The sequence below is a fragment of the Rousettus aegyptiacus genome, unplaced genomic scaffold, assembly GCF_014176215.1.
Source record: "Rousettus aegyptiacus isolate mRouAeg1 unplaced genomic scaffold, mRouAeg1.p scaffold_m13_p_12, whole genome shotgun sequence".
Taxonomy (NCBI): domain Eukaryota; kingdom Metazoa; phylum Chordata; class Mammalia; order Chiroptera; family Pteropodidae; genus Rousettus; species Rousettus aegyptiacus.
Genome location: NW_023416287.1, coordinates 67,572,073 through 67,598,178, shown reverse-complemented (window position 1 = coordinate 67,598,178; position 26,106 = coordinate 67,572,073). Strand labels below are relative to the sequence as shown.

The 26,106-nt window shown below is 34.2% G+C and overlaps 1 protein-coding gene across 6 annotated transcripts in view; it reads right to left on the bottom strand.

The window, feature by feature from the left end:
- KIAA1328 (KIAA1328 ortholog) overlaps positions 1-26,106 on the bottom strand; it is a 218,664-nt gene that overhangs the window by 31,365 nt on the left and 161,193 nt on the right. For all 6 annotated transcript variants that reach the window (XM_016158014.2, XM_016158015.2, XM_016158016.2 and 3 more), the window contains one exon: positions 5,614-5,795. In XM_016158014.2, coding sequence (XP_016013500.2) covers positions 5,614-5,795 — 182 coding nt within the window. The remainder of the gene's footprint in view (positions 1-5,613; positions 5,796-26,106) is intronic.

The window sequence follows — 26,106 nt, the reverse complement described above, 5'->3', positions numbered from 1 at the left end:
TTTGTTTTCTTTGCTATATAGCATTCTATCATATGCATTTATGATTTTTTATTCATTCTACTACTGATGGACATTTGGAGTGTTTCTGGTTTGGGGCTATTAAGAATGGTGCTGTGGCAGAGGATGCTAGTTATCCACTAATGCACTCTTCCCTTCTTCCTGGGTATACAGCTAGATTATATTTTCCAATCTCCCTAGTAATTATGTATGATCAGGAGGAAAACTAATGGACATTGCATGTGCCATGTCCTATAAAAACCTTCCACATGTACTCTTCCATATCTTTCTTCCTCCTTGCAGACCTACTATCACAGGGCCAACCAACAGTTTCCTATAAAGGGTCAGACAGTATATATACTAGGCTTGGTGGGCCATCCAGCTCCTGTTGCAACTATCTGACCCTGCTGTTGTATCATGAAAGCAGCCACAGCCACAGACAATATGTAAAAAATGGAAATGGCTGTGTTCCAATAAAACTTATTTGCAAAAGCAAGCAGTGGTATAGATTTGACCATGGACCAAGTTTGCCATCCCCTGTGTAATTGCAATGTTCAAGGTGAGCTTGGAAGACACCAGATGGCAAAGCCATCATTCTTTGGAGCAAAACTGTTGTCACCCTCAACTCTTATCCTGGACCATTACATGAGAAAGAAAGAAACTTCTTGTTCTTTAAACCATTGATTTTTTTTTTCTTGTCCATTTGTTACCATAGTTTAGCCTACCCTAACTGAATACACAGCTATGAACATATTTGTAAGTTAATCATTGTCTATATGAGATTCTCTCTATGTATGCCTAGAAATGAATCGCTGGGATACGGGGTATTTTTTCTTTATCTTTAATAAATAATGTCAAACTGTTTTTCAAAGCTGTTTTTGAAGTTACACTCTGACTATTTCAATAGGTACAGAAAAAAGATTTGATGAAATTCTACATTCACTATGATAAAAACTATCAGAAAACAAGGTGGGAAATTTTATAACCTGATAAATAGCATTTACAAAAAACCTACAGCTAAAATCATACTTAAAGGTGAAAGACTATCTGCTTTCCCTATTAGATCAGGGACAAGGCATAAAAGTCCACTTTTACCATTTTATTCTACATTGTAATGAAAGTCTTAGGCAGTATGAGATAAGGAGGGGAAAAAAGGCTTAAAGATTAGAAAGAAAGTAGTTGTTATGGACTGAGTTATGTCCTCCCCCTGCCAAATTCATATGTTGAAGTTCTAACTCCCAGATTACCTCGGAATGTGACTGTATTTGGAGAGAAAGCTTTACAGAAGAAATTAAGATTAAATGAGGCCATATGGGTGGGCCCTAATCCAATACGACTGGTGTCCTTATAAGAGGGAGATACACCAGGGATAGATGCTCACAGCAAAAAGGCCTTGTGAGGACACGAGTAGACAGCCATCTCCAGGCCAAGGAGAGAGGCCTCAGTGGGGAACTGCTGGAAAGGAACATGAGGGAACTTTCATGAATAATGGATTTGTACTACATCTTAACAGGGTGGTGGTTACATGGGTATATACAATTGCCAAAGTTTATCAAACTGTACACTTAAGACCTATGCAATTTTATTGTATATAAATTAAATCTCAATTAGAATAAAAGGAAATGAAAAAACAAAAACATTTTTCTTGACTTTTAAGGCAGTGCTATTTTTAAGACCTTACTCTGTTGATATCTCTTTGACATTATCAATCAATCACCATAAGGACTTTGAAGGGACAAGCACATACATTTCTTAAATCACTAAATCACTGCAGGCATTGAGGTCAGAAGGTTTAACTCATTAGATCTGTTCTGTGGGAAAATGGGGCACGGACACAGAGAGGAAAATCAATATATATAGTTATATTAATTCCCTCAATAAATATATAGTGAACATCTACCACATATTAATCAATGGTCTAGGAGATGAGGCTACAACAGCGAACATATGGGGAACATAGTCTAGTGGGAAAAATTTAAAATATAAAAAATATGTAAGTTATATAGTATTTTGAGGCTGGTTAAAGTGACATTATTCTGTACATAGCAACTTCAACTCTCAATGCTAATCTCTTGCATTTGAATTCCTTTTTTGAGTGGACTGGGCGGGACAATTTAATTTACATGTCTGGGTTTATTCATAGCTCTGTACTATGCTTGTGTCTGCGTTCTGTTGATAAAGCCATCAACTTTTAACGGATCTTTTAGTTCAGACTTCTAGGAATCAGAATAATATCTTGTGGTACCCTTACAAATGATTAAACACAAAATCATAAAGGTGATGCTAATAAAAAAGAATCATAAATAAATACTCCTTAGAGGCAAGATGGAAATGGTTTCTGTACTTCTGATACTCTGACTTCTTTATTTCTTTAATCATGTCACCCACACTAATCCATCATAGACTACAAAGAGCACCCACATCACTGCAAGCACAGGTTCACTTAGAGGAACAGCTAGGAGCTTCAGAGATTCTTCTTCAATTCAGATGAGTCTAAAATAATCCTCTTCCAGTAAAAGAAAAATGTGTTTGGGAGCCCCTCAGGGAGCCTCTATCAGAGACAGCTGCTGTATGTTATATAACCTAAAAAAACCCCAAAGATAAAATGAAGGGCATGGTCAATACCATCAGGTAAATCTAAATTACTCTAGGTTCAGCCAGTCTCAAACTCAAAGTTTTAAGGAGATTCAGAGATCAATGAAAGAGGAACAAACAGGAAGTAGCTCTAAATGTAGTAGGGGGATTTGGGATGGCTTTACAGCTTTATGTAGGAATGGGCAGTGACAAGCACTGAGGTCTAACATTTCGGTTCTGGAACATGTGTGCTCAGTGGCCTCACAGCCTCTGCTAGTTCATTAGCATAACAGGAAAAAATGCCCGCAGCTTTTAGGGCTATTATGAAAGGGAATTCATGATTGCTCAGGCAGGGAAGGTTCGAGGCAAGCTGAAAGAGAATAAAAACGCCACTGAGTAGGGAGCAAAAAAGAGAAATGGAGACTGGGTATCTCCAAATTTTTGCCTTTAGCTTAAAAGTTCTTGACTCAAGTTTAGATTTTCCTAAGTAATGTCTCCTTGTTCCGCATAACTCAATAAAAAGTAACTAAAATAGAGCATTCCAAGCACTGATGATTGAAAAACAATTTAGATTTAAGTGTAACTCTGACAACACTGTACGTATTTTTGCAATCATATGAGACAAGAATCAGGTCTTTCTTACATGTTTAATACCTATAAAGTTGACAGAATGGTGAGGGGGATAGAAGAGGTAAAGGAGGAAGGGACTGATTAATAAAAGATTAAAAATTCTATGTAGTACTTAATAATTAAAGGACAACAAAAGAAACAAAGACTATAAAACAGAAGAAAAATATGTTAGAAAATTCAGACATGCTAAAGACGGGAACGCAATTAAGGAGACACTAAACCAAGTAGTATAACTTAGGCACTTAGTGCTAGGTCACTTGCCTTATGATAAAAAGGTGTCCAAACCCTCTGCAGCAAACCTTGGAAAGTCTGTCTCCCATTTAGTTGGGTGCCACAGCAAATGCCAATGCAATAACTTTGCCCTGTGCTAGAATTTGCGTATACCAGCAGGCTTACGAGCAGAATAACTCAAAGGAGCAACTTCAGCTCTCCTAGTGATCAATATACCTGCATCATTTTGTTAGTGGTTCCACATTAGAATAAAAGAAAAGAAAAATACAAGACAGGCTTTCTTAAGAGTAGAAAAAAGGTTAATTCCTGTGAACATAGTACCTTAAAAATCTTTTGAAAAGATGAAAGTTTCAATTTTTCATATCATAACCACCTCGCCAAAAAAAAAAAAAAAAAAAGGAAAAAAATCCGTAATGAAAAAAAATAAAACCATAAGTGAAAACTGTTCCTGAAAACTTTGCAGAATTGTAACAGCTTTCTCTTGGTTAAATTGATTGCTATAGCAACATTATAAAATGACTATTAGGATTCATTGTGCACAACAGAAAGTGCTGAAATGTCAGCAGACTATACAGCAAAAAGTAATGGGTTCTGAACCCCTGTTAGTCAAAAATGATTTTGTTTCAAATTAGAAATTGATTTTTTTTGGACACAAGCCCTTTCCAGGCTTCCGGCTTCTGTAGCTGGGCCCAGGAGAGATTAACCTCCACCACAGCGAGGGCCGGCCCGATGATACCTTTCTCAAAGTGCCTTTTCAGTGTGGCTGTGGTCTTAACCATAACACAAGTTATCCGTCCCTTTGCTATTACACTATATATTGTTTCATTTTGCCATTTTATCTTAGTGCTGACACACAATACAAATTTGTTGACAAGTTAACAGAAGACTATGTTAAGCCTTGCAGTGTAACCACCACACCAATTTTGACTGGTTCTCCACTCTCCAAAGTGCAATGAGTAAGAATGCAGGAAGCCAAGGTAAGAGTTTCCCATTTCCGAAGGACTAACAGAAAGTAAAGAAGATTCTATCTCAGACACTAAGTCCTCAATTTCATTTTTGTTCCTAGTAGTAAAGTCCAAAAAGACAAAAGTTGTTCAAAGTTGTCCTAAAGCAATGGAGGTCTGCTGAACTTTCGCCATATGTCAAACAAAATACACTTTTGCTTTTGTTTCAAATTGTTGATAGTCTCCTTTCTGAAGTTTGAACTAATTATCATCTCTCAATGATCTGGGAGAGGATTAAACAATTTCTAGATTAAATATAATTAAACCAAAAAAAAAAAAAAAAAAAAAAAGAATGCTGGCAGATGAGGAGGAAAGGCAGGGAGCGGCACAACTGTAAGATAGTCTCATAAAGCCCTGCCCAAATAAATGTGAGAGTGGCTAGACAGATTACGAAAAGTTGGTTGCTGAACCCCAGAGGTGGGCAGGTGTTAGCTCACACCCGGGAAAGAGGTGTGAGCTGAGGGGGCTCTGAGACCTTTTTGGCTCTTTGTTTCTTGTACATCTTTTCTGTACAATGAAGCTCAGACTTGTTCCATTCTGCCCCAAAATCTTTTCCTTAATAATTCCAGGAGAGATTAAGCCAAAGCCACTTCAGAAACAACCAGAAAACACAATTAAATTGAACTGCTCCACTCAACATTTCACAAATTTATAATTGATTTAAAAAAAAATCTATAACATATACACTAGGAAGAATTACCAGCACTTAAGATTGTTAGACAATATATGCTTAAGACTTATGAGGTTTCTTTTAGCCACAATGTAGAATTATCCATGACCTTTCTTCCACCCTCTCCATATTTTCAGTTAATTGAAGATTAACTATAATTGTTAGGGTTTACTTTCCCGGCAGAAATTTATGTTCAATTTCTTGTCACTTTACTCGCTTGTAACGTTATTTTATGTCTATGACCACATTTATTGCTGACCAATTCTTATAGTTTTCTGCTTTCAAAAGAGGAATGAATTGGATAGTTTCTCACTGAGTATTCTAAGAGAAATGTAATTCGCTGATCTAGATGTGCTACTGATGGTCTTGCAGGCACATGCCAGTTTATAACGGACTTAACTCTTGCTCTGGCCTGCAGGGAATCATCCGGAGTTCACGGCGGCCAGCTACCAGCAACCACCTGCCTCCAACAGCTTTTCTTTTTGCTACTATAGATGTTAAACTTACCTCTTTGGGGCTGACACGTTTCTTTCTTTTGACATGTCCACAGAGTATCATCTTCCATATGTGACTGAAATCCAACCGTCTTCTTCTCCCTTCTATTCTCTCCACTGTTAGTGGACTCTTGGTACTTTTTGATAGATGACGATGTTCCAAGCAGCCAGCCATCACAATTAGACTTCAACAAACTGAAAAGGATAAATATAAATGAGCTGCAGAGAGCATAGAAGGGGTTCAGATCACACGAAGGCATATAAATTCAGTATAAGTTAAAATGCAATTCATGTAAAAACTTTTTCTCATTTTTTATTGAGGTATAATTTAAATAATTTACTGAAGGTCTATTTTGTGTCCTGCCATAACAATTTTGGAGAAGAAATGGTCTTTATCCTCAAAAAGCCTCTATCTGGAGTTGGGAAAATGAGACTCAGACCCATGAAACTGCTAATAAAGCCAAAGAGTATGACTAAGAACCGGAATATCCATAGAAGTAAAAAGTATGCTAAAACAAGATCTGCATAGCTAAAATGTTTCCAAGTACTAAAAATGAACAGGGATTAAAATATTACCAATTTGCTTAAAAATGCATTTGTTTCTCGTTTTCAATTGTTATAGTCTTTATTATGTACACAGAGTATATAGGGAGCAGTGCAATAGTGCATGCGGAGTGGTCTTTGTCCTCACATCATTTCATTATAAAGTGGAAAAGGAAACATGGAATAAAAGGAATTTTAATAAAAATAAACACACGTACACATGCTTTTCTCTTTAATAAACTGTGTTCCCACCTTAGCACATTTCCTCTTAGAATATTTCAGTTTTTAGAAGGCAATGTTCTGATAACGTATCCCTTTCTATTCCACCAGCCTCTTCCTTCTAATTTAAGCTCGCCATACACTCACGACACTTCAGTTTTGTCTTTTCCATGCCCATAAACAATGTGAAAATTAAAGTGAAGAAAAAGAAGACTTTTACTCAAAAGGTAAGATTTTAAAAATTAAGATGTTTAAAGTCCCCAGAAACAGAGGTAATCTCTAGATAAGAAAGAGATGACAATTACTGGATCCATTACTAATCCTGCATGGCCCTGGATCAGAATTCGAATCATATAAACCCATCAAAATCACTGGGCTTCTGTTTGTATTGATCAGAAATTTTAGTAATGTTTGCTTACATTGTAATTTATTAATAAAAACCAAGAAATTAAATGACTTTATATTCAGAGCGATATGAAGAAACAAAAAGTATTAGCAATATTGGTAGCATAATGGCTTTATATGGACATAATGCAGTGTATTATACTTATGTATTTCAAAAAAATTTTTTTTATCAAAATCCAGAGATTATTTTCCTTTGTGACCTCATCAGTTGATGTGTATCTTAGCTCATATAACTTTTATCCATGGGATAGGCAAATAGAATATTCATTGTGAATATAAGATAAATGTACCTGAACCCAGAATCCCCCAAACCAGGCAAATCCAACAACTACGCCCCTCTTGTTCTTAAAAGTTAATATGACCAAGACTACTCGCTGCCCCCAAATTCATTCATTCTCAGCTCAGGTGAGCTCACTATACCAACCAGTGCTGATCATTCCCAATACTGATTGCTTCCTGATTCTTTACCCCATTTTATACAGAAGCTTATCTGTACCTTTACTCCTAACATCATCCTAGTAATTCTCTATGTCAAGAGGGACGTGGTTTCTAATTTCCGTGAAATAAAGATAACTATATAAAATTTTCTTCTTCCATTTGCATTTATTTCCATCTTTATCCACCTACTAGTCCTCTCAACATCTCAGAAAAAAACCATACCTTTAATTCACACTCTTATACCATTTTGACCCATGCCCTCTGTGACTATAGCCTGTGAATCACCTCTTTTTCTTATAACTTACAAATTCCTCCTCTTCTTAACTGGATTCTTTCCTAGGATTACAAGCAAGATCAGACTTTCTATTAAAAAATAAAAACCTGAACCTAAAACCAAAATCTCTTTTCTTAAGTGAGAAAATATAATAATACTCAGTGTCAGCAAGGGTGTGAAACAAGAGCATTTTAATACAGTACTGGAAGAACTATAAATTGGCATAGCCCTTTTGTGGGTGATTTGTCAATACAAAATAAAAACACACCTGCCCTCCCAACAATTCTACTTTTAAGAAGTTATCTGATAGATCTATATAATCAACAGCATGAAAATATTTAAGGATGGTCATTGCACAATTATTTAATAGTGAAAAACAAGGCAAATATCATTCAATAGGAGAATAAGTAAACAAACTATAATATATCCACCATAACAAATAATATTTAGCCATTAAAAAGAATTAGGTATGTAGTTCTCAACACTATTGTGAAGAAACTTCATGACATACTACAAAGTAAAAAGAAAAAGCGGTTTGTAATAATAAAATGTATAATATGATATTATTATTATAAAAATAAAAATATAATTTTTTTTTTTAAGTTTTGGATGGATAAAACCCAAACCAAAGAAGCAAAAAGAGTGACTGAGGGAAAGACTTTTATAATTAAATTTATATATTTATGCATGCTTTGTTTCATAGGCATGTGCTTTTGTAATTAAAAAACAAAGACTGTCACCATCTTTTTTACATTACCATTTTCTCCTTCCTTTCTCTGTCAAACTTCTAGGAAAAAAACTATTTTAACAGACATACCTACAAAACTATTTTTTAAAGAACAAATGTAATGGCCTTTTCTCTTTCAACAGTCTTGCTTGTTACTAGGCCACTTCTCTGAAAATCACTTCTAAAAGTGATTTTAATGGTGGAGACAGAGATGGAAACAGATCATTTAAAATATATGATAAATGCTTTAACTCAGAAATACACAAGTTGTTATGGGACTAGAAAAGTAGAACACCTAACTCTGTCTGCAGAACTGAAGGGAAATTCCTGAAGCACTCAAACTAAATCTTGGCAGTTAAGCAAAGGATAAGAAGGATGAAGGAGGAAAGGCAGAAGAAAACAATATTAGCAAATATATCAACTAGTAAAAGGTCATCATATATTTTTGACACGTTAAAAAGTTTGCTATTATGGCATCAAGTGTGGGGAATAGGGGAGAAGTGGAAGGTGCAGCAGGACATATCAAGGTGGATCAGATCATCAAAGATTTGGTTTCCCGTGTCAAGGGCTTGAACTCTATCTTGTAGGCAAGGCAGAGTCACTGAAGGGCTGTTAAGTGGAAAAATGACATGATCCAACTTGAATTTATGAAAAATTACTCTGGCACCATTTTGAGAACAGATTGCAAGAAGTTGGATGAGTCAAAAGGCTGCTGAAACAGCTCTGATGAGAGATGATGAGGGTCTGAAATAGAGAAGCAATCGAAGGGATAAAAAGGATAGAGCTTTAAAAACACAATTAGTATTTAAAATTGGCAGAACCTGAGGAGTGTTTGAATATGAAAAGTAAGGGGGAAATGAAATTGAGGATGATTGGCAGAATTCTGGGTAGATAAGCAATACAGAGAAGGAAGTTCGGGGAGGGTGGGAGAAATTAAATGTAACTTGAGGTGCCTGTACAACATTTGGGAAGATATTTCAAGAAAGCAATCGGATCAATAACTGTCACTTTCTGCTAGTTGGCTGGCTGACTTTAAAGTGGTGGGGCTGAGAGACACAGAACTGAGGAAGTATATGCTTTGCTTTCAATTTTCTTGATGAAGGAAAGGGTAAAGTCATTCCTATAAATGAAAGAAGTGGGTATTGAGAGAGGTGAAGATTTGCAGTATGTATTGAGGGAATTCAAGATAAAAATGACCAAAAACAAGAAACCAACTGTTCTGCAATGCTGAATGCCTAACAATCAGAAATCATGAATGTATGTCAGGGTTCAGGTGCACAAATGTGAAAATAGAGAAAGTAGACTGAGAGCTTGCTCCAGGATCAGGATTTTATTGGGAGGGTGCAGCAGATGGAAAGCCAATTCAAGGTTCAAGCTCCAGCACCCTACACCAGTACAGTCCCCAGTAACAAAGTCCTTCCCACCAGGCATAGGGTCTGATTTTCTGTGCTATGCTGCCCTCTGTGGAACAGGCTCTAATATGTATTGATCATATTAATTTTTAGGGTATGATGTGAGATTGAGATCAAGGTTCTTTTTTTTCCCTTCCATATCTATATCCAGTATATCCAGATTTATTTATTTAACAGACTTGCCTTTTCCACTGAATTGCTTGGTACCTTTGTCAAAAAACTGAACATATGATGAGTACGAGGGTCTATTTCTGGATTCTCTTCTCCTCTACTGATCTATTTATCTGTCTTCAGATGACTACCACCCTGTATTTTATACTTTGATTTACATACCTAAAATTAAGTAGCATAAGTCTTTCAATTTATTCTTCAAAATTGCAAAGACCGACTTTGCTATTCTAGGCCCTTTACATTTCCATATAAATTTCAGAATGTTTGCCAATTTCTTTAACAGTATGCTGGTATTTTGAATGAAATGGCATTGAATCTCGGCTTCAATTTGGAAAAAGTTGATATCTTAACAATACTCAGTGTTCTAATCCAAGAACATGGTATATCTCTCTTTCTATTATTTAAGTTTTCTTAAATTTGTATCAACAGTATTTTATAATTATTAATGTAAATACTTTATACATTTTTGTTAAATTATTTCTAGGATTTGATGGTTTAATTGTTACTATAAATACTTGGCTCATGATGCAGACTTTCCTAAAATCTCTCGAAGGTTCACAAAACTCAAACAAGCAATCATCTGGCTGTGGAATGCCTCATATCTCTCACAGAGCGGTCCTAAGCCTGGCACTAGCAGCAGCCAGCCTCAGTTCATGTCTTGGCCTTTCTACACACTTCTAACCCCAGTGTGGGTGGCGGCCATCTGTGGATTGCTGGGTGGATTATGCCAGGTAACCCTGGGAAGGGCGCAGGCTGCAGCTGAATTTGGCCTGTGGCAGGGCCCCTCTAATAGGCTCCGGGGCTAGCACACCTGGTAGATGGCTTCAAACCCAGCCAGAGCAGCACTCAGGGCTATATGTGAAGAGAACATACCCAAAGGGAAGACTGGGCAGGCACGAGAGTCCTGATAAAGTGAATCCTGCTCTGTAGGGTCAGCCCTTCAATGGCCAGTCCTTATAATCAATCAGCCTGAGGGTCAATCACTCCCACTGATGTGCAATTACCAACCAAGACTCTAGTACAGTAGGAGGCCACAAACAACCCATATAAAGGACATACCTGGAGTTCACAGTTCAGGTGACCATGGAAGACTGTGCCACTGGGCCCCATAGCATACCTATTAAATAAGACCACTCTAAGACTGGGAGACTTAAGAGCCCTGCCTAATACATAGAAAAAGACACAGGGAGAGAAACAAAATAGGGAGACAAAGAAGTATGTCCTACATGAAAGAAGAGAACAAAGCTCCAGGAAAAAAACTAAACAAAATGGAAATAAACAATCTACCAAATATAGAGTTCAAAACACTGGTTATAAGGATGCTCAATGAACTTAAGGGAAGAGTACGTGAAATTTAAGAAAGAGATAGAAAATATAAAAATGGAGATAGAATACATAAAAAAGAACCCATCAGAAATAAAGAATACAATACCTGAAATGAAAAGTATATTAGAAGGAATAACAGAAGATGAGATGAAGCAGAGAATTGATAGCAGAAAACACCCAATCAGAAGAGTAAAAAGGAAAAAGAATTTTAAAAAATGAGGAAAGTTTACGGGGCCTCTGGGACAACATCAAGCATACCAATATCTGCATCATAGGGATACAAGAAGGAGAAAATAGAGCAAAAGGGACTGAACATCTATTCGAAGAAATAATGATAGAACACTTCCTTAACCTGGTGAAGGAAATAGACGTATAAGCCTAGGGAGCTCAAGAGAATTCCGAGTAAGATAAACTCAAAAGGCCCACATCAGGACACATCATAATTAAAACACCAAAAGTTAAAGACAAAGAGAGAAACTCAAAAGCAGCAAGAGAAAAACAGTTATTTACCTACAAGGGAGCTCCCGTAAGACTGTTAGCTGATTTTTCAACAGAAACTTTACAGGCTAGAAGGGATTGGAAGAAAATACTCAATGTGACGAAAAGCAAGGACCTATAACAAGATTACTCTATCCAGTAAAGCTATCATTTAGAATCGAAGGACAGATAAAGAGCTTCCCAGACAAGAAAAAGCTAAAGGAGTTCATCAATACCAAACCAGTATTACAAGAAATGTTAGAGTGACTTCTTGAAGAAGGAGAAAGGAGAAAAAAGATAAAAAATATAAATAATAAAATGTCAATAACTACATATCTTTCAATACTTATTTTAAATATAGATGGGTTAACTGCTCCAATCAAACGATAGGGTGGATAAATGGGTAAAAAAACAAGACCCTTATATATGTTGCCTACGAGAGGCCCATTTTAGATCTAAAGACACACACAGACTGAGAGTAAAGGAATAAAAAAGGTATTTCAGGAAAATGGAAACAAACAAACAAACAAACAAACAGATAAAAAGTTGGGTTAGCAATACTTACACCAGACAAAATAGACTTTAAAATAAAGGCTATAAAAAGAGACAAAGAAGGACCCAGTAATCCCACTTCTGGGTGTTTATACAGACAAACCCAAAACAGTACTTCGAAGGGACATGTGAATCCATAAGTTCATCACAGCATTATTTACAATAGCCAGGATATGGAGGCAGCCTGGATGTCTATTAATAGATGAAGAAATAAAGAAGAGGTGATGCATATACAATGTTCATAAAAAAGGAATGAAATCTTGCCATCTGCAACAACATAGAGGGTATTGTGCTGAGTGGAGTAAGTCAGACAGAGAAAGACAAATTCTATATGATTTCACTTACATGTGGAATCTAAAAAAACAAAACAAACAAACAAAACAAAAACACACTCATAGAGGAAACATTTTGATGGTTGCTACATGGGATGGGGATTGAGGGTCGGTGGGTAAAAAGAGAAGGGATTAAGAAATACAGATTGGTAGTTACAAAACAGTCATAGGGATATAAAGTATAACATAAGAAATATAGTCGATAATGTTGTAATAAGTATGTATGGTGTCAGATGGGTACTAGACTTATTGGGGTGATCACTTGATTAGTGTCACTATATAAATGTCTAATCACTATGTTGTGCACCTGAAGCTAATATAATATTGTATGTTAACTGTATTTGCAAACTAAAGTTATTAAAAAGTTGATGGACATAAAGAAAAATATGGTCTTAATGAATGAACAGATAGGCAGTCTCAATAGAGAGAGAAACTCTAAAAAAAAAAAATACAGAAATTCTAGAGCTGAAAATTACAATGATTGAAATCAAAATTGGAAACCAGAGATAAAAGATCAAAGAGCAAGTGAATTTTCTGGCAGAATCAATAGAAACGACCCAATTTAAAGAACATAGAGAAAAATTCTAAGAAAAAATGATTGGAGTTCCAGGGATTTTAGAGAAAATATTAAGCTGTCTAACAAACATAATTAAAGTTGCAGAAAGAGACAAGATTGAGGATGGGGTAGAAAAATATTTGAAAAAATATATTTAAAAAAATGGGAGAATATTTCCCAGATTTGATGAAAAACTTTGACTAACAGATCACAGTTAAACTGATAAAAACTAAAGAAAAGAGAATCTTGAAAATGAGATAATAAAGTCAATTACAAAGAGAAGAATAATGATATTTACAGTTAACTTCTCATCAGAACAATGAAGTCCAGGAGATAGTGGAACAAAATCTTTAAAGTGCTGAAAAAAATAATTGTCTTCCTAGAATTCTGTATCTCATGATAATATCCTTCAAAAACTAAGAACAAATAACATTTTCAGATAAACAGAAGCAGGGAAAGTTTATTGTTAGCAGACCTGCACTACAAGAAATAAAAAGAGGTTTCTCAGGTTGAAGGAAAATTACACCAGATGGAAACCCGAATCTACAGAAAGAAATGAAGAGCATCAGAAATAGTACATGTGTTAATGAATATAAGAATCTGTATTTCTTATTCTTCTCTTAATATTATTAGAAGATATATGAATGTTTAAAGCAAAAGCAATAACTTATTATGGGATGGTAAATATATTTATACAATAGAAAAGTTCTTATATTCTACATAAAATGACACGATATTAGTACCACGTAGACTTTAATAAATTAAGGAGGCATATTTAACTCCTACAGAAATCACTAAAAATGCAAAGAGGTATAGCTAATAAAATAATAAAGAAATTAAAACAGAAAACTGAACAAATTTTTTTTATTATTCAGCCTCATCTCCCCAAATAAAGTCAAAGAAGGGGAAACAGAGGAAAAAAGAACAGATAGGATTAATAGAAAGGTGGGGGGTGGGGAGGGAAGGAAACTGTTAGACCTAAATACAACAATATCAACAAATAAATTAAATTGAAATGAATTAAACACTCAAATCAAATGAAAGAGATCATCAGACTGAGAAATGCAGAACCCAAACCATATGTTGTTTAAAAGAGTCACATTTTAAGAGAATAAATAAGTTGAGACATAAAAGGATAGAAGGAGGTATGCCATGCAAGCAGTATAGATGGAAGACTGGAGTGGTTATATAATATCGAATAAATTAGATGCTAAGAAAAAGAGTACTACCAGACATAAAGAGAAATATTTCATCCTGATAAAAATACTTCGTCGTGATTAAAAGGGTAATCATCAGACACACATAACAATCCTAAATACATATGCATCTAAAACAGAGTTTCAAAATAAACATAGCAAAACCGATAAGACTAAAAGAAAAAGTAGAGCAATTCACTTTCATATCTAAAGATTTTAACACCCCCTTGTTATCAATTGATAGGAAAAAAACTCCCAAAATTCAGTATGCAACAGAAGAATTGAACAACACTGTGAATCAGGCAGATTTAATTGACATGTACAGAGCATTACACCCAACAGCAGAATATATATTTTAAAAGTATATGGGAATATAGACCAAAATAGATATGTTGAGCCATAAAATAAATTTCAACACATTTAAAAATAATGAAAAGTGATAGAGTATATAATCTGACTAAGATGGAGTTAAATTAAAAGTAAAAAACAAGATACCTAGAAAAATCTCAAGTATTTGGATTTCTAAATAACCCACAGGTCAAAAAAGAAATCAAAAGAGATATTAGCTAATACTTTGAAATGAATGATAACAAAAATACAACATATCAAATTTGAGGGATGCAGAAACAGTACTTAGAGGGAAAATAACAAATGACTATATTAGAAAAGAAGTGAAGTTTAAAACCAATTATATAATAGTCCATCTTATGAAGCTATGAAAAAAAGAACTAGATATAAAGTAAGTAGAAGGAAACAATAGAGTAGAAATTCATGAAATAGACAAACAACAGAACAGAAATATAAAGGAAACACAAAATTTGGCCCTTTGAAAATATTAATAAAATTGTTAAACTTCTACCAAGACAAACTAAGAATAAGAGAAAACTCAATTTATGAATATCAGGAATCAGGGAGAGGATATCACTAGAGATTCTACAGATAGAATATTCAGAATATTTCATGAACAACGTTATGCCACTATATTCAGTAAGTGAGATGAAATAAAATATACACACTTCTTGAAAAATATAACTTGTTAAAACTGAATCAAGAAGAAAGAGAATATATAAATATCCTATTTATTAAAGAAACTGAATACTTAATCAAAATATTCCCACAAAGACAAGTGATAAGATGGCTTCACTGGTAAGTTTTATCATATTTAAGGAAGAAATATTACTAATCTTACACAAGCTTTCAGTAAATGAAAGAGGAAGTGGCACTTCAACTCATTTTGTCTTACTGTGTGATACCAAAACCTCATTAAGTTATTACAATATAACAATATTACAAACTAGTATCCCTCATGAACATGGACGCTAGAATTCTCAACAAAATATTAGCAAATCATATATAGCCTTTATAAAGGTATTACTACCATCATGGACAAATGAGTATTTTCCTAGAGAATAAAGCAAGGATGTTTTTCTAACCACTTCTATTGTATTGGAAGTTTTCGCCAATGCAATAAGTTGAGATAAGAAATGAAAGGCAAAAAATTTGGAAAAGCACATATAAAACTATGATTCACAGATGTAACTATGAAATTGAAAATCCTAAGGAATTTATAAAAACAAAACAAAACAAAACAAAAAAACAAACAACCCACTCTGCTTGAATATGTGCATTTAGCAAGATTGCAGTAACAAGGTAAATATTCAAAAGTAAATATTCTTTCTATATACCACCAACAAATTCAATGAAAAATGTACAAGGCTGTCACATGGAAACTACATAGTATTATGGAGTTATATTTAAAAAGATCTAAATAAATGTAGAGACATATCATGTTCAGAAAATCTAAAATAATATTTTTAGGATAATTCTTCCAAATTTATCTAATCATAATTCCACTTCCTTAATAGAAATTGATAAACTAAATCTAAAATATATGAACTTAGAATAGCTAAGAATAGTTAAGAATTTTTAATAAGAAAAACAAAGTTGAATTTAATATTTGCCACAAAGCTAAAGTAATCTAGGCTGCACGACATTGATATAACACATAGACTGATGCAAAAGAAATCCATAAATGTGTGTGCGTGTGTGTATATTTCCAACTGACTTTTGAAAAAGCATTAGTCAATTCAATGAAGAAAAAGTTTTTTCAACAAATAGTACAGGATACTTGGATATCAGTATAGAAAAGGAATGAACCTTGAGTCTTACCTCACACTACACTCAAAAATGTATTTGAAATGAATCATAGACTTAAATGTAAAAGTTAAAACTATACAACTCCTATGAGAAAACAGAGGAGAATATCTTTTTAACCTGCATCGGTAAAAAGTCTTGTTCTTCAAAAACACCATTAAGGAAATAAAAAGGCAGGTGACACACTGAGAGAAAATATTCACAATACATACACATATATACACAAATATGTAAATATAAATATAAATATTGAAGGTTTTGTGTTCAAAATATGAATGCTGATGTTTATAGCAGCTCAGTTTTTTTCTCCTGCCCAAATCAGGAAACAATCTAAATGTTTATCAACAAATGAACTGATAAACAACTTATGGTATATTTATATAATGAACCACTACTCAAGAATAAAAAACTAATGAACTAATAAAACATGGAGTAATGTGCATAAATCTTCAAAACATATGGTGAGTGAAAGATGTCAAATGCACACATACACTATTATTTAATTTATGTGAAGAGTTAGAACATGCAAAAGTATCTTACATGAGAAAAATCAGATTAATGGTTGGCTGGGCCAGAAGTTTGAGGGGGGAGGAGGAGGTTTACCGCAAAGTAGTACAAAGTACATTCTGGGGTGATGGATACTTTCTATGTTAATTGAGATGTTAGTTACACAGGTATATTCATTTGTTAAAACACATCAAACTTGATGTATGCATTATATTAAATGTAAATTTCAGTGAAGTTGACTGAAAAACAACGTCGAAGAAAACAGTAGAAAAAAAATTATTAAAGAAATTTTTACATATACTGAGATGTATCGTTATTTCCAGAAGTACATAAAACCAGAGACTAAACTGAAGAAACTTTCACTGACCACGTACTTTGTAACCATTCATTCACTGTGTGAGGCACCATAAAGTCAAAACCTAATTGTCAGATGATCAGTATTTCTTATCACTTCATACGGTCCAGATAAAAATGTATATAAAATTCAGCAGAAGAAAAGAGGCTAAACTCATGGTATTTAGGGCTGCCACACTGGGTGTTACTCTTATGTCATCTTAAGTTACTAAGATTTTATTGAACAATATATCTCCATATTTTATTGGATAGAAATAATAAAATACCAGATGAGAAACTTTGAGTAGCCCTGATTTATGATTTAGGAACTGAAAAACATTTTCAGTTTTTCAAGTTCTATAAAAATTCTAATAATCTGAAGCTGCTTAAACTTTTCCTTCTATTTTGCCCCAAATTTCTATCGCGATAGTCTGTCTGAGCTTGAATGGCAAAAATTAAATGTCATTCAGGACCAACTGAATACCACTTGTATTTGCATTTTTTAAAAAGTAGAAAAACATTAACCTTTTGTTTTATTGAATTAAAATGCCACGGAAATGCTGATGTAGTCTTGGGAGACTGGAATACTTTTACAAAGAAGAATAGCTGTCATTTATTAAACACAAAGAACCCTTACTTGATAGGATGCCTTCTGACAAAAAGCAGATTGGTATTCTCATCATAGAAAAGGCATTATAAAAAAAATCTAGCCTAGACCTCTGAGATTTGAATAATTTAAAGCTGCATTTGGTGCAATTTGAATTTTTCTTTAGGGAGGCAAAGTTAAATACCTTTAATTTGTTCTAATTATTTCAAATTTGCAAGTTAATTATGGCTGATCATTAAATAACAAAAAGGACTATCATCTCCATAGAGTTTTACCTCCTACCCTCTGCATTACTTAAGCTAGATTTTAGTATGCATGAATTAACTTTCTAAATAATCACACGGTTTGACTAAATGGCTCAGTAAAATGAGCTCTGATCCTCAGAATAAGCATTAATGGACATTAGAAATGCTACTGGGAGTCATGTTACTTACATTGTAAGTATTTTTAATGGGGCCTTATTTACTAATTTTTATGTACTGTTCAAGTTAGAACACCATATATATATATATTATTTTGCTTTACTGGAGGAAAAGTCCAATCTTTGAGACAATAAAAACAAATGTCTATTTAACACCAACTAAATTCATTTTGAAGTTATTCAAGGATGTGGTAATGGATTTTAACTTATTTTAGCTGTTCATCTCAATGAATCAATCTAGTAAAAATGGTGTGTAAATGAAACATGATGGATCCACTGATGTGTTAAGTGATTCACGTAGCAAAAGGCGGTCCAATAAACTAGTATTTAAATTCCACCTGCTACTTTGAAAGAAAGAATTCGTGTTTCTTGTGTTGAGAGTTTCTAGTTACCATTCCTGTGTATACTTGGCTATTAATGAATGTGAAGCCAGATGACACATAATCCTATTGCTTAGAGCTCTTAAAAGTTATTTTCTTAAGCATCCCAACTCAATCTTCATAGTCCCCAGAGATGGACCTGTCAATCAGAACAAAATATTCTGGAGTTTAAAGAATAAAATTTCAAAAATGAAATATTCTATATATTGTCAGATCTTACTATTTTCTCACTCTAAGATCTTCGGTACAAATTTTATTTCCATATATCCAATAAATATTATCTGGATATATAAACCTATGATGTGCCAGTTCTGTGTTTGGGCATGGAAGTACACAAAAGAATAAGTCATTACCTTTGAATATTGACAGGGAAACAAGAAGAAATAGCTAGCTCAACAATGAATACAAAATGTAGCAGGTGTTATGATGGCAATATAAGCAAAGTACTATGGGGAGCTGATACACGTAACAGGAAGCTTGCAAGATGAGAATGGAGGGAAATGAAGGGGATTAGGTAGAGTAAGTCAGCAAAAAGAAATGATAATAACAATTTACTAGCATATGCTATGCAAAAGGCACTGGCATGGTCCCTGGCTCCAAAAGATGTGGCCACCTCAGTAAAGATTTTACTTTGGAAATATGCCAAATCCTTTAGGAGTACTGGATAGAATAATGGTTTCAGGGAGACAATAGGTACTTTAGGAAGAGAGAGAGAGAGAGAGAGAGAGAGAGAGAGAGAGAGAGAGAGAGAGAGAGAGAGAGAGAGAAGAAAAAAAGACATAATTTAGATATGCATGGCAGGGGGAAAAGAGGAGTCTAATCCTGAGGGTTAGTTAGGGAGCAGTATAGTAGCATAGAATATTATTAGCTTTGATGTCAGACAGAACTGATTACTGTATAACTACAAGTTCTAATAGCTGTAATTTCTTAAGCAAGTTACTTAACCTCGCTGAGCCTCATTTCATTATTTATAAAATGAGATTAATAATAGTATGTAACTCATAGGTTGTTGTGAAGATTCATTAACATATGTATGATATGCAAAAGAGTTCCCAGCATAAAAATACTACCTAAATGTTAGTTTCTATTATTATCATTACTATTTATTATTATTTTTATTATTAAATGAGGCAACATCTAAGAGACTTAGGGCAACATCCAGCACATAGTAGGTGTTCAAGATGTTATTACCGACTAGCTGACCAGATGGATGGTATAATTGCTGAGAATTACAGAGATAGAGTAGGTCACTGGGATAGGGGAGAGATAATTGGATTGAATCTGAAGACCCTGAATTTGAGGGACCTGTAAATCATTTGGGCTAGGTAATATTATCACGCAGTTACAAGGCAGGTTTTGACCTCAGGAAGGAAAAGCTGGGACCTGAGATAAAGATTTTAGACTTGTAGACATAGAGATATGGTCTAAAGTCATGTGAATGAACTAAATTCCCACAGAGAAAAGTCTATTGAGAAGGGGGAAGAGGATAGAATTACCAGTATTTAACAGTAGGCAGAGGCAAAGAAGCAGTAAAATACTTTGGAGGGAGGAAAAGCAAAAGCCAGGGTAGTAAGCAGAGAGAGAAAAACAGTTTCAGGAAAACAAGGAAATGAAAGACATATCAGAAAGGTTAGCTGTGTCAATTACTACTGAGAAGATGAGGACTGAAAAAAAAACACACACAAAGATTTGGGGATTAGGAGGATACCTGTGCCGATAAGGTACATGGCTCCAGTTGAGTGATACAGTAGAGAAGGAATAATTGGAAGATAAGAGGAAGCAGAGAAATCGTAGACTATGCTCTCAAGAAAATTGAAAAAAATATATAGAGCAGTAGTCCAATAGCAAGCCAAAAAGGCAAAGATGAGGGTGTGCGTGTGATGTTGTATTGTTTTATTTTTTAAGGTGAAGAATCTTTGAGCATATAGTAAAAGAGCATGAAGATGTTTAAAAAGAGGTATTGATGCAGAGAAACTGTTGAGAAAACAGGAAGGAAATGTGAATAAAGCACTCATGCAGGAGACATTTGGATTTGAGATCTCTATGGGACCTCTAAGCAGCAATGCCTGACAGACACTTTAAAATATGAACTCTGGAGAGAGGTCAGTGCTTCACACAAAGATGTGACCTCACCATATAATTAGAAATTAGGGCAGAACTCATATTTTTAGTGAAGGTACGCTTTATACTTGAGATGCCACTAGATATTAATTTGCTCCCATACCGAAGGAATTTCATTAATTATAATATTTTTATATTAATTCTTCTCAGAAGAAGCAACTGAGGGAGTTAAGAAGAGAATGGTGATGAAGCTGCACTAAATAAAAATTTGCTGTAGCCATCACCAAGTCATTAATTTAGAGTTCTGCTGCTCTGATCTTCAGAATTTCTCTATGGTCTTATGGCTTTCAATAAGGAAAATGACTTTTTAAGTCAATTAATATATATTTCAATGTGGAACCAATACTTTTTAACTTCTTAAAAGTATGTATGAGAAGGTTAACAGTTGGGATGATAAAAATGACAATTTAATATAAACTAAGAGACATAAGTATAAACAAAAGAATGAAGACTGTTTACTGCACAATTTCCTAAGGGCAGTTACCATGCCCCACTCTTCTCTGAATCCCCAGTGATGCCTTCCATGGGAATTACACAGAGAAGAGGCCCAACATATATCTAACTGAAGAAATGATTATAATTTGGAAATCATCTGTGAGATTAAAACAGCAGAACTTTGAGTTAGTTACTTGTTACCTCCTTTTTGCATTCAGGACTATTCAGAGTCATTCTTAGATCTATAATCATTTTAATTTCATCAAAGCATATACTTATGAAGCTTCGTAAATTTGGCATAAGATATGAAAGACATGAGGATATATTTCTATTATGCCAAAAAAGATCTTTCAAATGAACCACGAATATAATGCAAAATTTTAGAAACCATGCTAACCCAAATCAAGGTACCAAAGACCTACAAATTTACTGGAAATGTCAAAAAACCTTGTGGTGGTCAGTTAAGGACTGTGGTTAAAAATCTCCTTAAAGAAAACCAAGATCAAATGGTGTTACTGAAGATACAAGAAGAGGACCAGACCATGTTTCTGCTAGCTCTAAAGCAGTGGTTCTCAAATTATGTCCAAGATATAAAAATGTTTTTCATAATACTAGTAAGATGTTACTGTCTTTTCCACTTTCGTTCTCTCATGAGTAGAAAATAAAATTTTCCAAGAGGTACATGACATGCTACATCACAACAGACTGACCGCAGAAGCAGATGTGAGAAAACAGCTGTCTTTTAGTAAGCCAGACATTAAAAAGATTCTCACTAATTTTTGTTTTGGAAAATATAATTTTCATAAAAATATATCATTTATATCTATATTCAATGAGCTTACTATTATCATTCTTAAATGAATATAATTTTTGTTTTAATATCTAATATAGTAAATGTTAATAGATACAACCTACATTAAATAGATATAATGTAGATAAAAGTTCTTTGAGGTTCTCAACAAAATTTAAGAGTGAAAAAAGGTCCAGAGATCAGAATGTTTAAAAACTGTTACTCTATAAATTATGATAAATGATGAGTTCGTGGAAATAATTAAGCAACACGTTCCCTGGAAAACTGAATGTGGCCTCACTATGGAAGATTCTAGAGCATCAATGGCAGCAGAAATTTTCTTGCAAAAGTTTTTAATTAAAAAAATGAGTATATAGTAAAAATTACAGTTGGGAGGTATATAGTTCTACGAATTATAACACACATATAGATTCTTTTAACCATCACCACAATCAAGATACAAAATAGCTCTCTCATCCTAAAAAACTCCCTTTACTGTTCCTATGTAGTCACACCCTCCTCCTATCCCTAACCTCTGGCAACCACTGATATCTTCTCCATCATTACAGTTATGTCTTTTCCAGAATGTCATGTAAATGGAATCAAACTGGATTTAATTTTTCTTTCAAAATTAGCTTCTTTCATTCAACACACTTTGAGAATCATCTAAGTTGTTGAGACTATCAAAAATTCATTTATCCATTCACCCACTGTAGAACATATGTGATTTCTAGGTTTTGGCTACTACAAATATGTTACAATGAAGCTTCATGTAACTAAAGGAAGCTCTTAATTTCAGTCAGAGGGTAAAGAAATCTTCTGGCTCTTACCACTAATACCATATTTAAAAATGAGCCTTGGAATATCTTTCCACTTCTTTTTGTCTTCTTCAATTTCTTTTAATAAAGTCAGAATCAACATAGTTCAAATGACCTTATTAACCAAAGCAATATACAGATGCAATGCAATCCCCATCAAAATCCCAAGTGTACTTTTTAAAGAAATAGAACAAAAAATCATCAGATTCATATGGAATCACAAAAGACACCAAATATCCATACAATCCTGAGAAAAAAGAACAAGGATGGAGGTATCACTCTGCCTGACTTCAAATTACACTACAAAGTGACAATAATCAAAACAGCATAGTATTGGCAGAAAAACAGACACACAGACCAAGGGAACAGAACTCAGAGCCCAGAAATAAACCCCGTATAGATGGGCAAATAATTTTCAACAAAGGAGCCAAAAACAGAATAGAGAAAGGAAAGCCTCTTTGATTAATGATGCTGGAAAAATTGGAAAGCAATATACAAAAGAATAAAACTAGACTATTTGTCACCATACACCAAAATTAACTCAAAATGAATCAAAGAACTAAAAATAAGACTTGAAACAATAAATTGCATAGAAAAAAACATAGTTAATAAACTCACGGACCTGGATGTAGAGAGGATTTTATGAATTTGATCTCAAAAGCAAGGGAAGTAAAAGCAAAAATAAATGAATGGGGCTATGTCAAACTAAAAAGTTTATGCATAGTGAAAGAAACCATCAACAAGACAAAGAGACAACCATCCAAATGAAAGAATATATTTGCAAACAACACCTCCAACATGGGGCTAATATCCAAAATATACAAAGAACCCATACAATGACCAACAACAAAAAACAAACTATCCAATTAAAAATGGGTAGAGGACCTGAACAGACACTTCTCCCAAGAAGACACACAAATGGCCAATAGACATATGAGAAGATGCTCAACTTCACTAGCTATTAGGGAAATGCAAATCAAAACCACAATGAGATCCCATCTCACACCTATTAAATTGCTATTGTCAATAAGACCTACAGTAATAACAAGTACTGGAGAGGTTGTGAGGAAAAAAGAACCCTCATACACTGCTGGTGGTAATGTAAATTGGTACAGCCATTATGGTAAACAGTATGGAGGTTCCTCAAAAAATTAAGAATAGAATTACCATATGACCCAGCAATTCCTCTTCTGGGTATCTACCTAAAAAAAAATTGAAAACACTTATCTGTAAAGAAATATGCACCGGATGTTCATAGCAGCATTATTCATGATGGCCAAGACATGGAAACAACCACAGTGTCCTTCAATAGATAAGTGGATAAAGAAGATGTACAAATATACAAAGGAATATTACTCAGACATAAGATGAAATACTGACATTTGGACAATATGGCTAGTTTCTGAGATTAATGTGCTAAGTGAAACAAGTCGGACAGAAAAAGTTGAGAACCATATATGATTTCACTCATATGTGGGATATAAATCTGAAAGCAACAAATGAACAAGACAAATGAACAGAGACTCATGGACAACAGTTTATTGGTTGCCAAAGGGAAGGTGGGGAGTGGGGGGAAGGCAGATAAGGGTAAAGAGGGTCAAATATATGGTGACACAGGAGATTTGATTTTGGGTGGTGAACATGTAGTACAATATAAATATGATATATTATTGAACTGTACATTTGAAACCTATATAATTTCATTAACTAATGTTACCCCCCAAAATTTAATAATAAAAAATAAAAATTAAGTTTGATGACTAAAAAAAAAAGAGAGAGGGCTGTTCCTATATTCTCAACAAAAGTTTTGTAACAAATTTAAAAATACTATCAAAGTTCCTGAGATCAGTCTACGTCGTTTACATTAAGGGATGCTTATTCCCCATCTATTGAAGGAAAGTCAACTTTTTTTCAAATAAACTCCTTGAGCATTTATTAGGGGTTTCAATTCCAATGTTCCCTTCTCCACTATCCATTCAAGAGACTCTCATTAACCTCATCTGATTAACGAGCATCACAAAAATAACCCATTTTCTGATATTTACAGAATCATGTGTTTTGAAGTCTGACTACCGAGTCAAACAACTTGCAAGAGGCCATTTCAAGAGGACCCAACAGAGCAAAAGATCTCCTTCTCGGGCTTTGATTATTATATAAGGTACAACCAAGCTGGTAATATGAGACTTACAATCAATAAACCATCTATAAAAATTCCGAGTGCACCAGCATGCTACAAGACCTTTTGTGTTTTCCTACACTCAATATAACTATAAATATATACACACCATTCTCTGCCACAGGGACCTCAGAACTGGCTCACAGCCATTGATAACAGGCAGCTTTAGGTACATGAATAGCAATTTAGAAATCCTTTTTTTTTTAATGCCAATAGGTCCTATTCATAGAACCATCATCCACTGAAGTAAATGAGAACGTAACAGAAAGCTGGGAGGAAAGAAAAAAACAGCATTTTAGAGAGATTCAAAGAAAACGCTTTAAAGGACCCATAATTACAGCAGCCAGCTTTGAGCTATAAAATCATGGATTTCTTACAGTTTGTATGGGCCATGCCCTGGCACCCATTTGACCCAGAACCCTTCAACAGTATGAAAAGCCCCAAAATGTAAGGAAAAAGTGAAAGCCTTAATTACCCTGGTGTGACTAGTTTGAAGGAAATCAATCACACTATCTTAATATTAATAGTTATATATAATTTACACAAAGACAGCCCTTTGCATGTTTTTCTAATATATTTATTGCTATTGGATTACTGAGTGAATCATAGTTTTTAAATTCTGCAATTTAAAATTGGTCTTTGTTGAGTTGTGCTGTTTTGCAGAAAGGCTTCTGTGCAGTATGTGTGTTTCATCAAAAACCTCACTGCTGGATTGCTTGTTGGAGGAAAGTGAGAAGTAGGAGCGAAAATTGCTAAGTATGACTATATAATAACCACTTGGCCATGAAAAACAAATCATGACAGCATATCATGTCTATTAGTTTATTCATTTAAAGATACAAGCTCCTTTTTTAAAAACAAAAACAAAAACATAAACAAAGACAAAAACATTGCTCAAAGGCTCTGCAAACGCAAAATCAAGAGATCAAAAACCATGGTTCAAAATGTTGATTTCAAATACCACTACTCAGTCACCTTGGCACTTACCTGCTCTGGAGAGCAGGGACAATTCCAATATTATTTTGAATCTGTAGTGGCCACAAAAATATGCAAAAACTATCTGCTAAAGATAATGACAGTAGCATGATAAAATGTTTACTGAATATCAGCTACATTATATCAGGATAGATAAGACT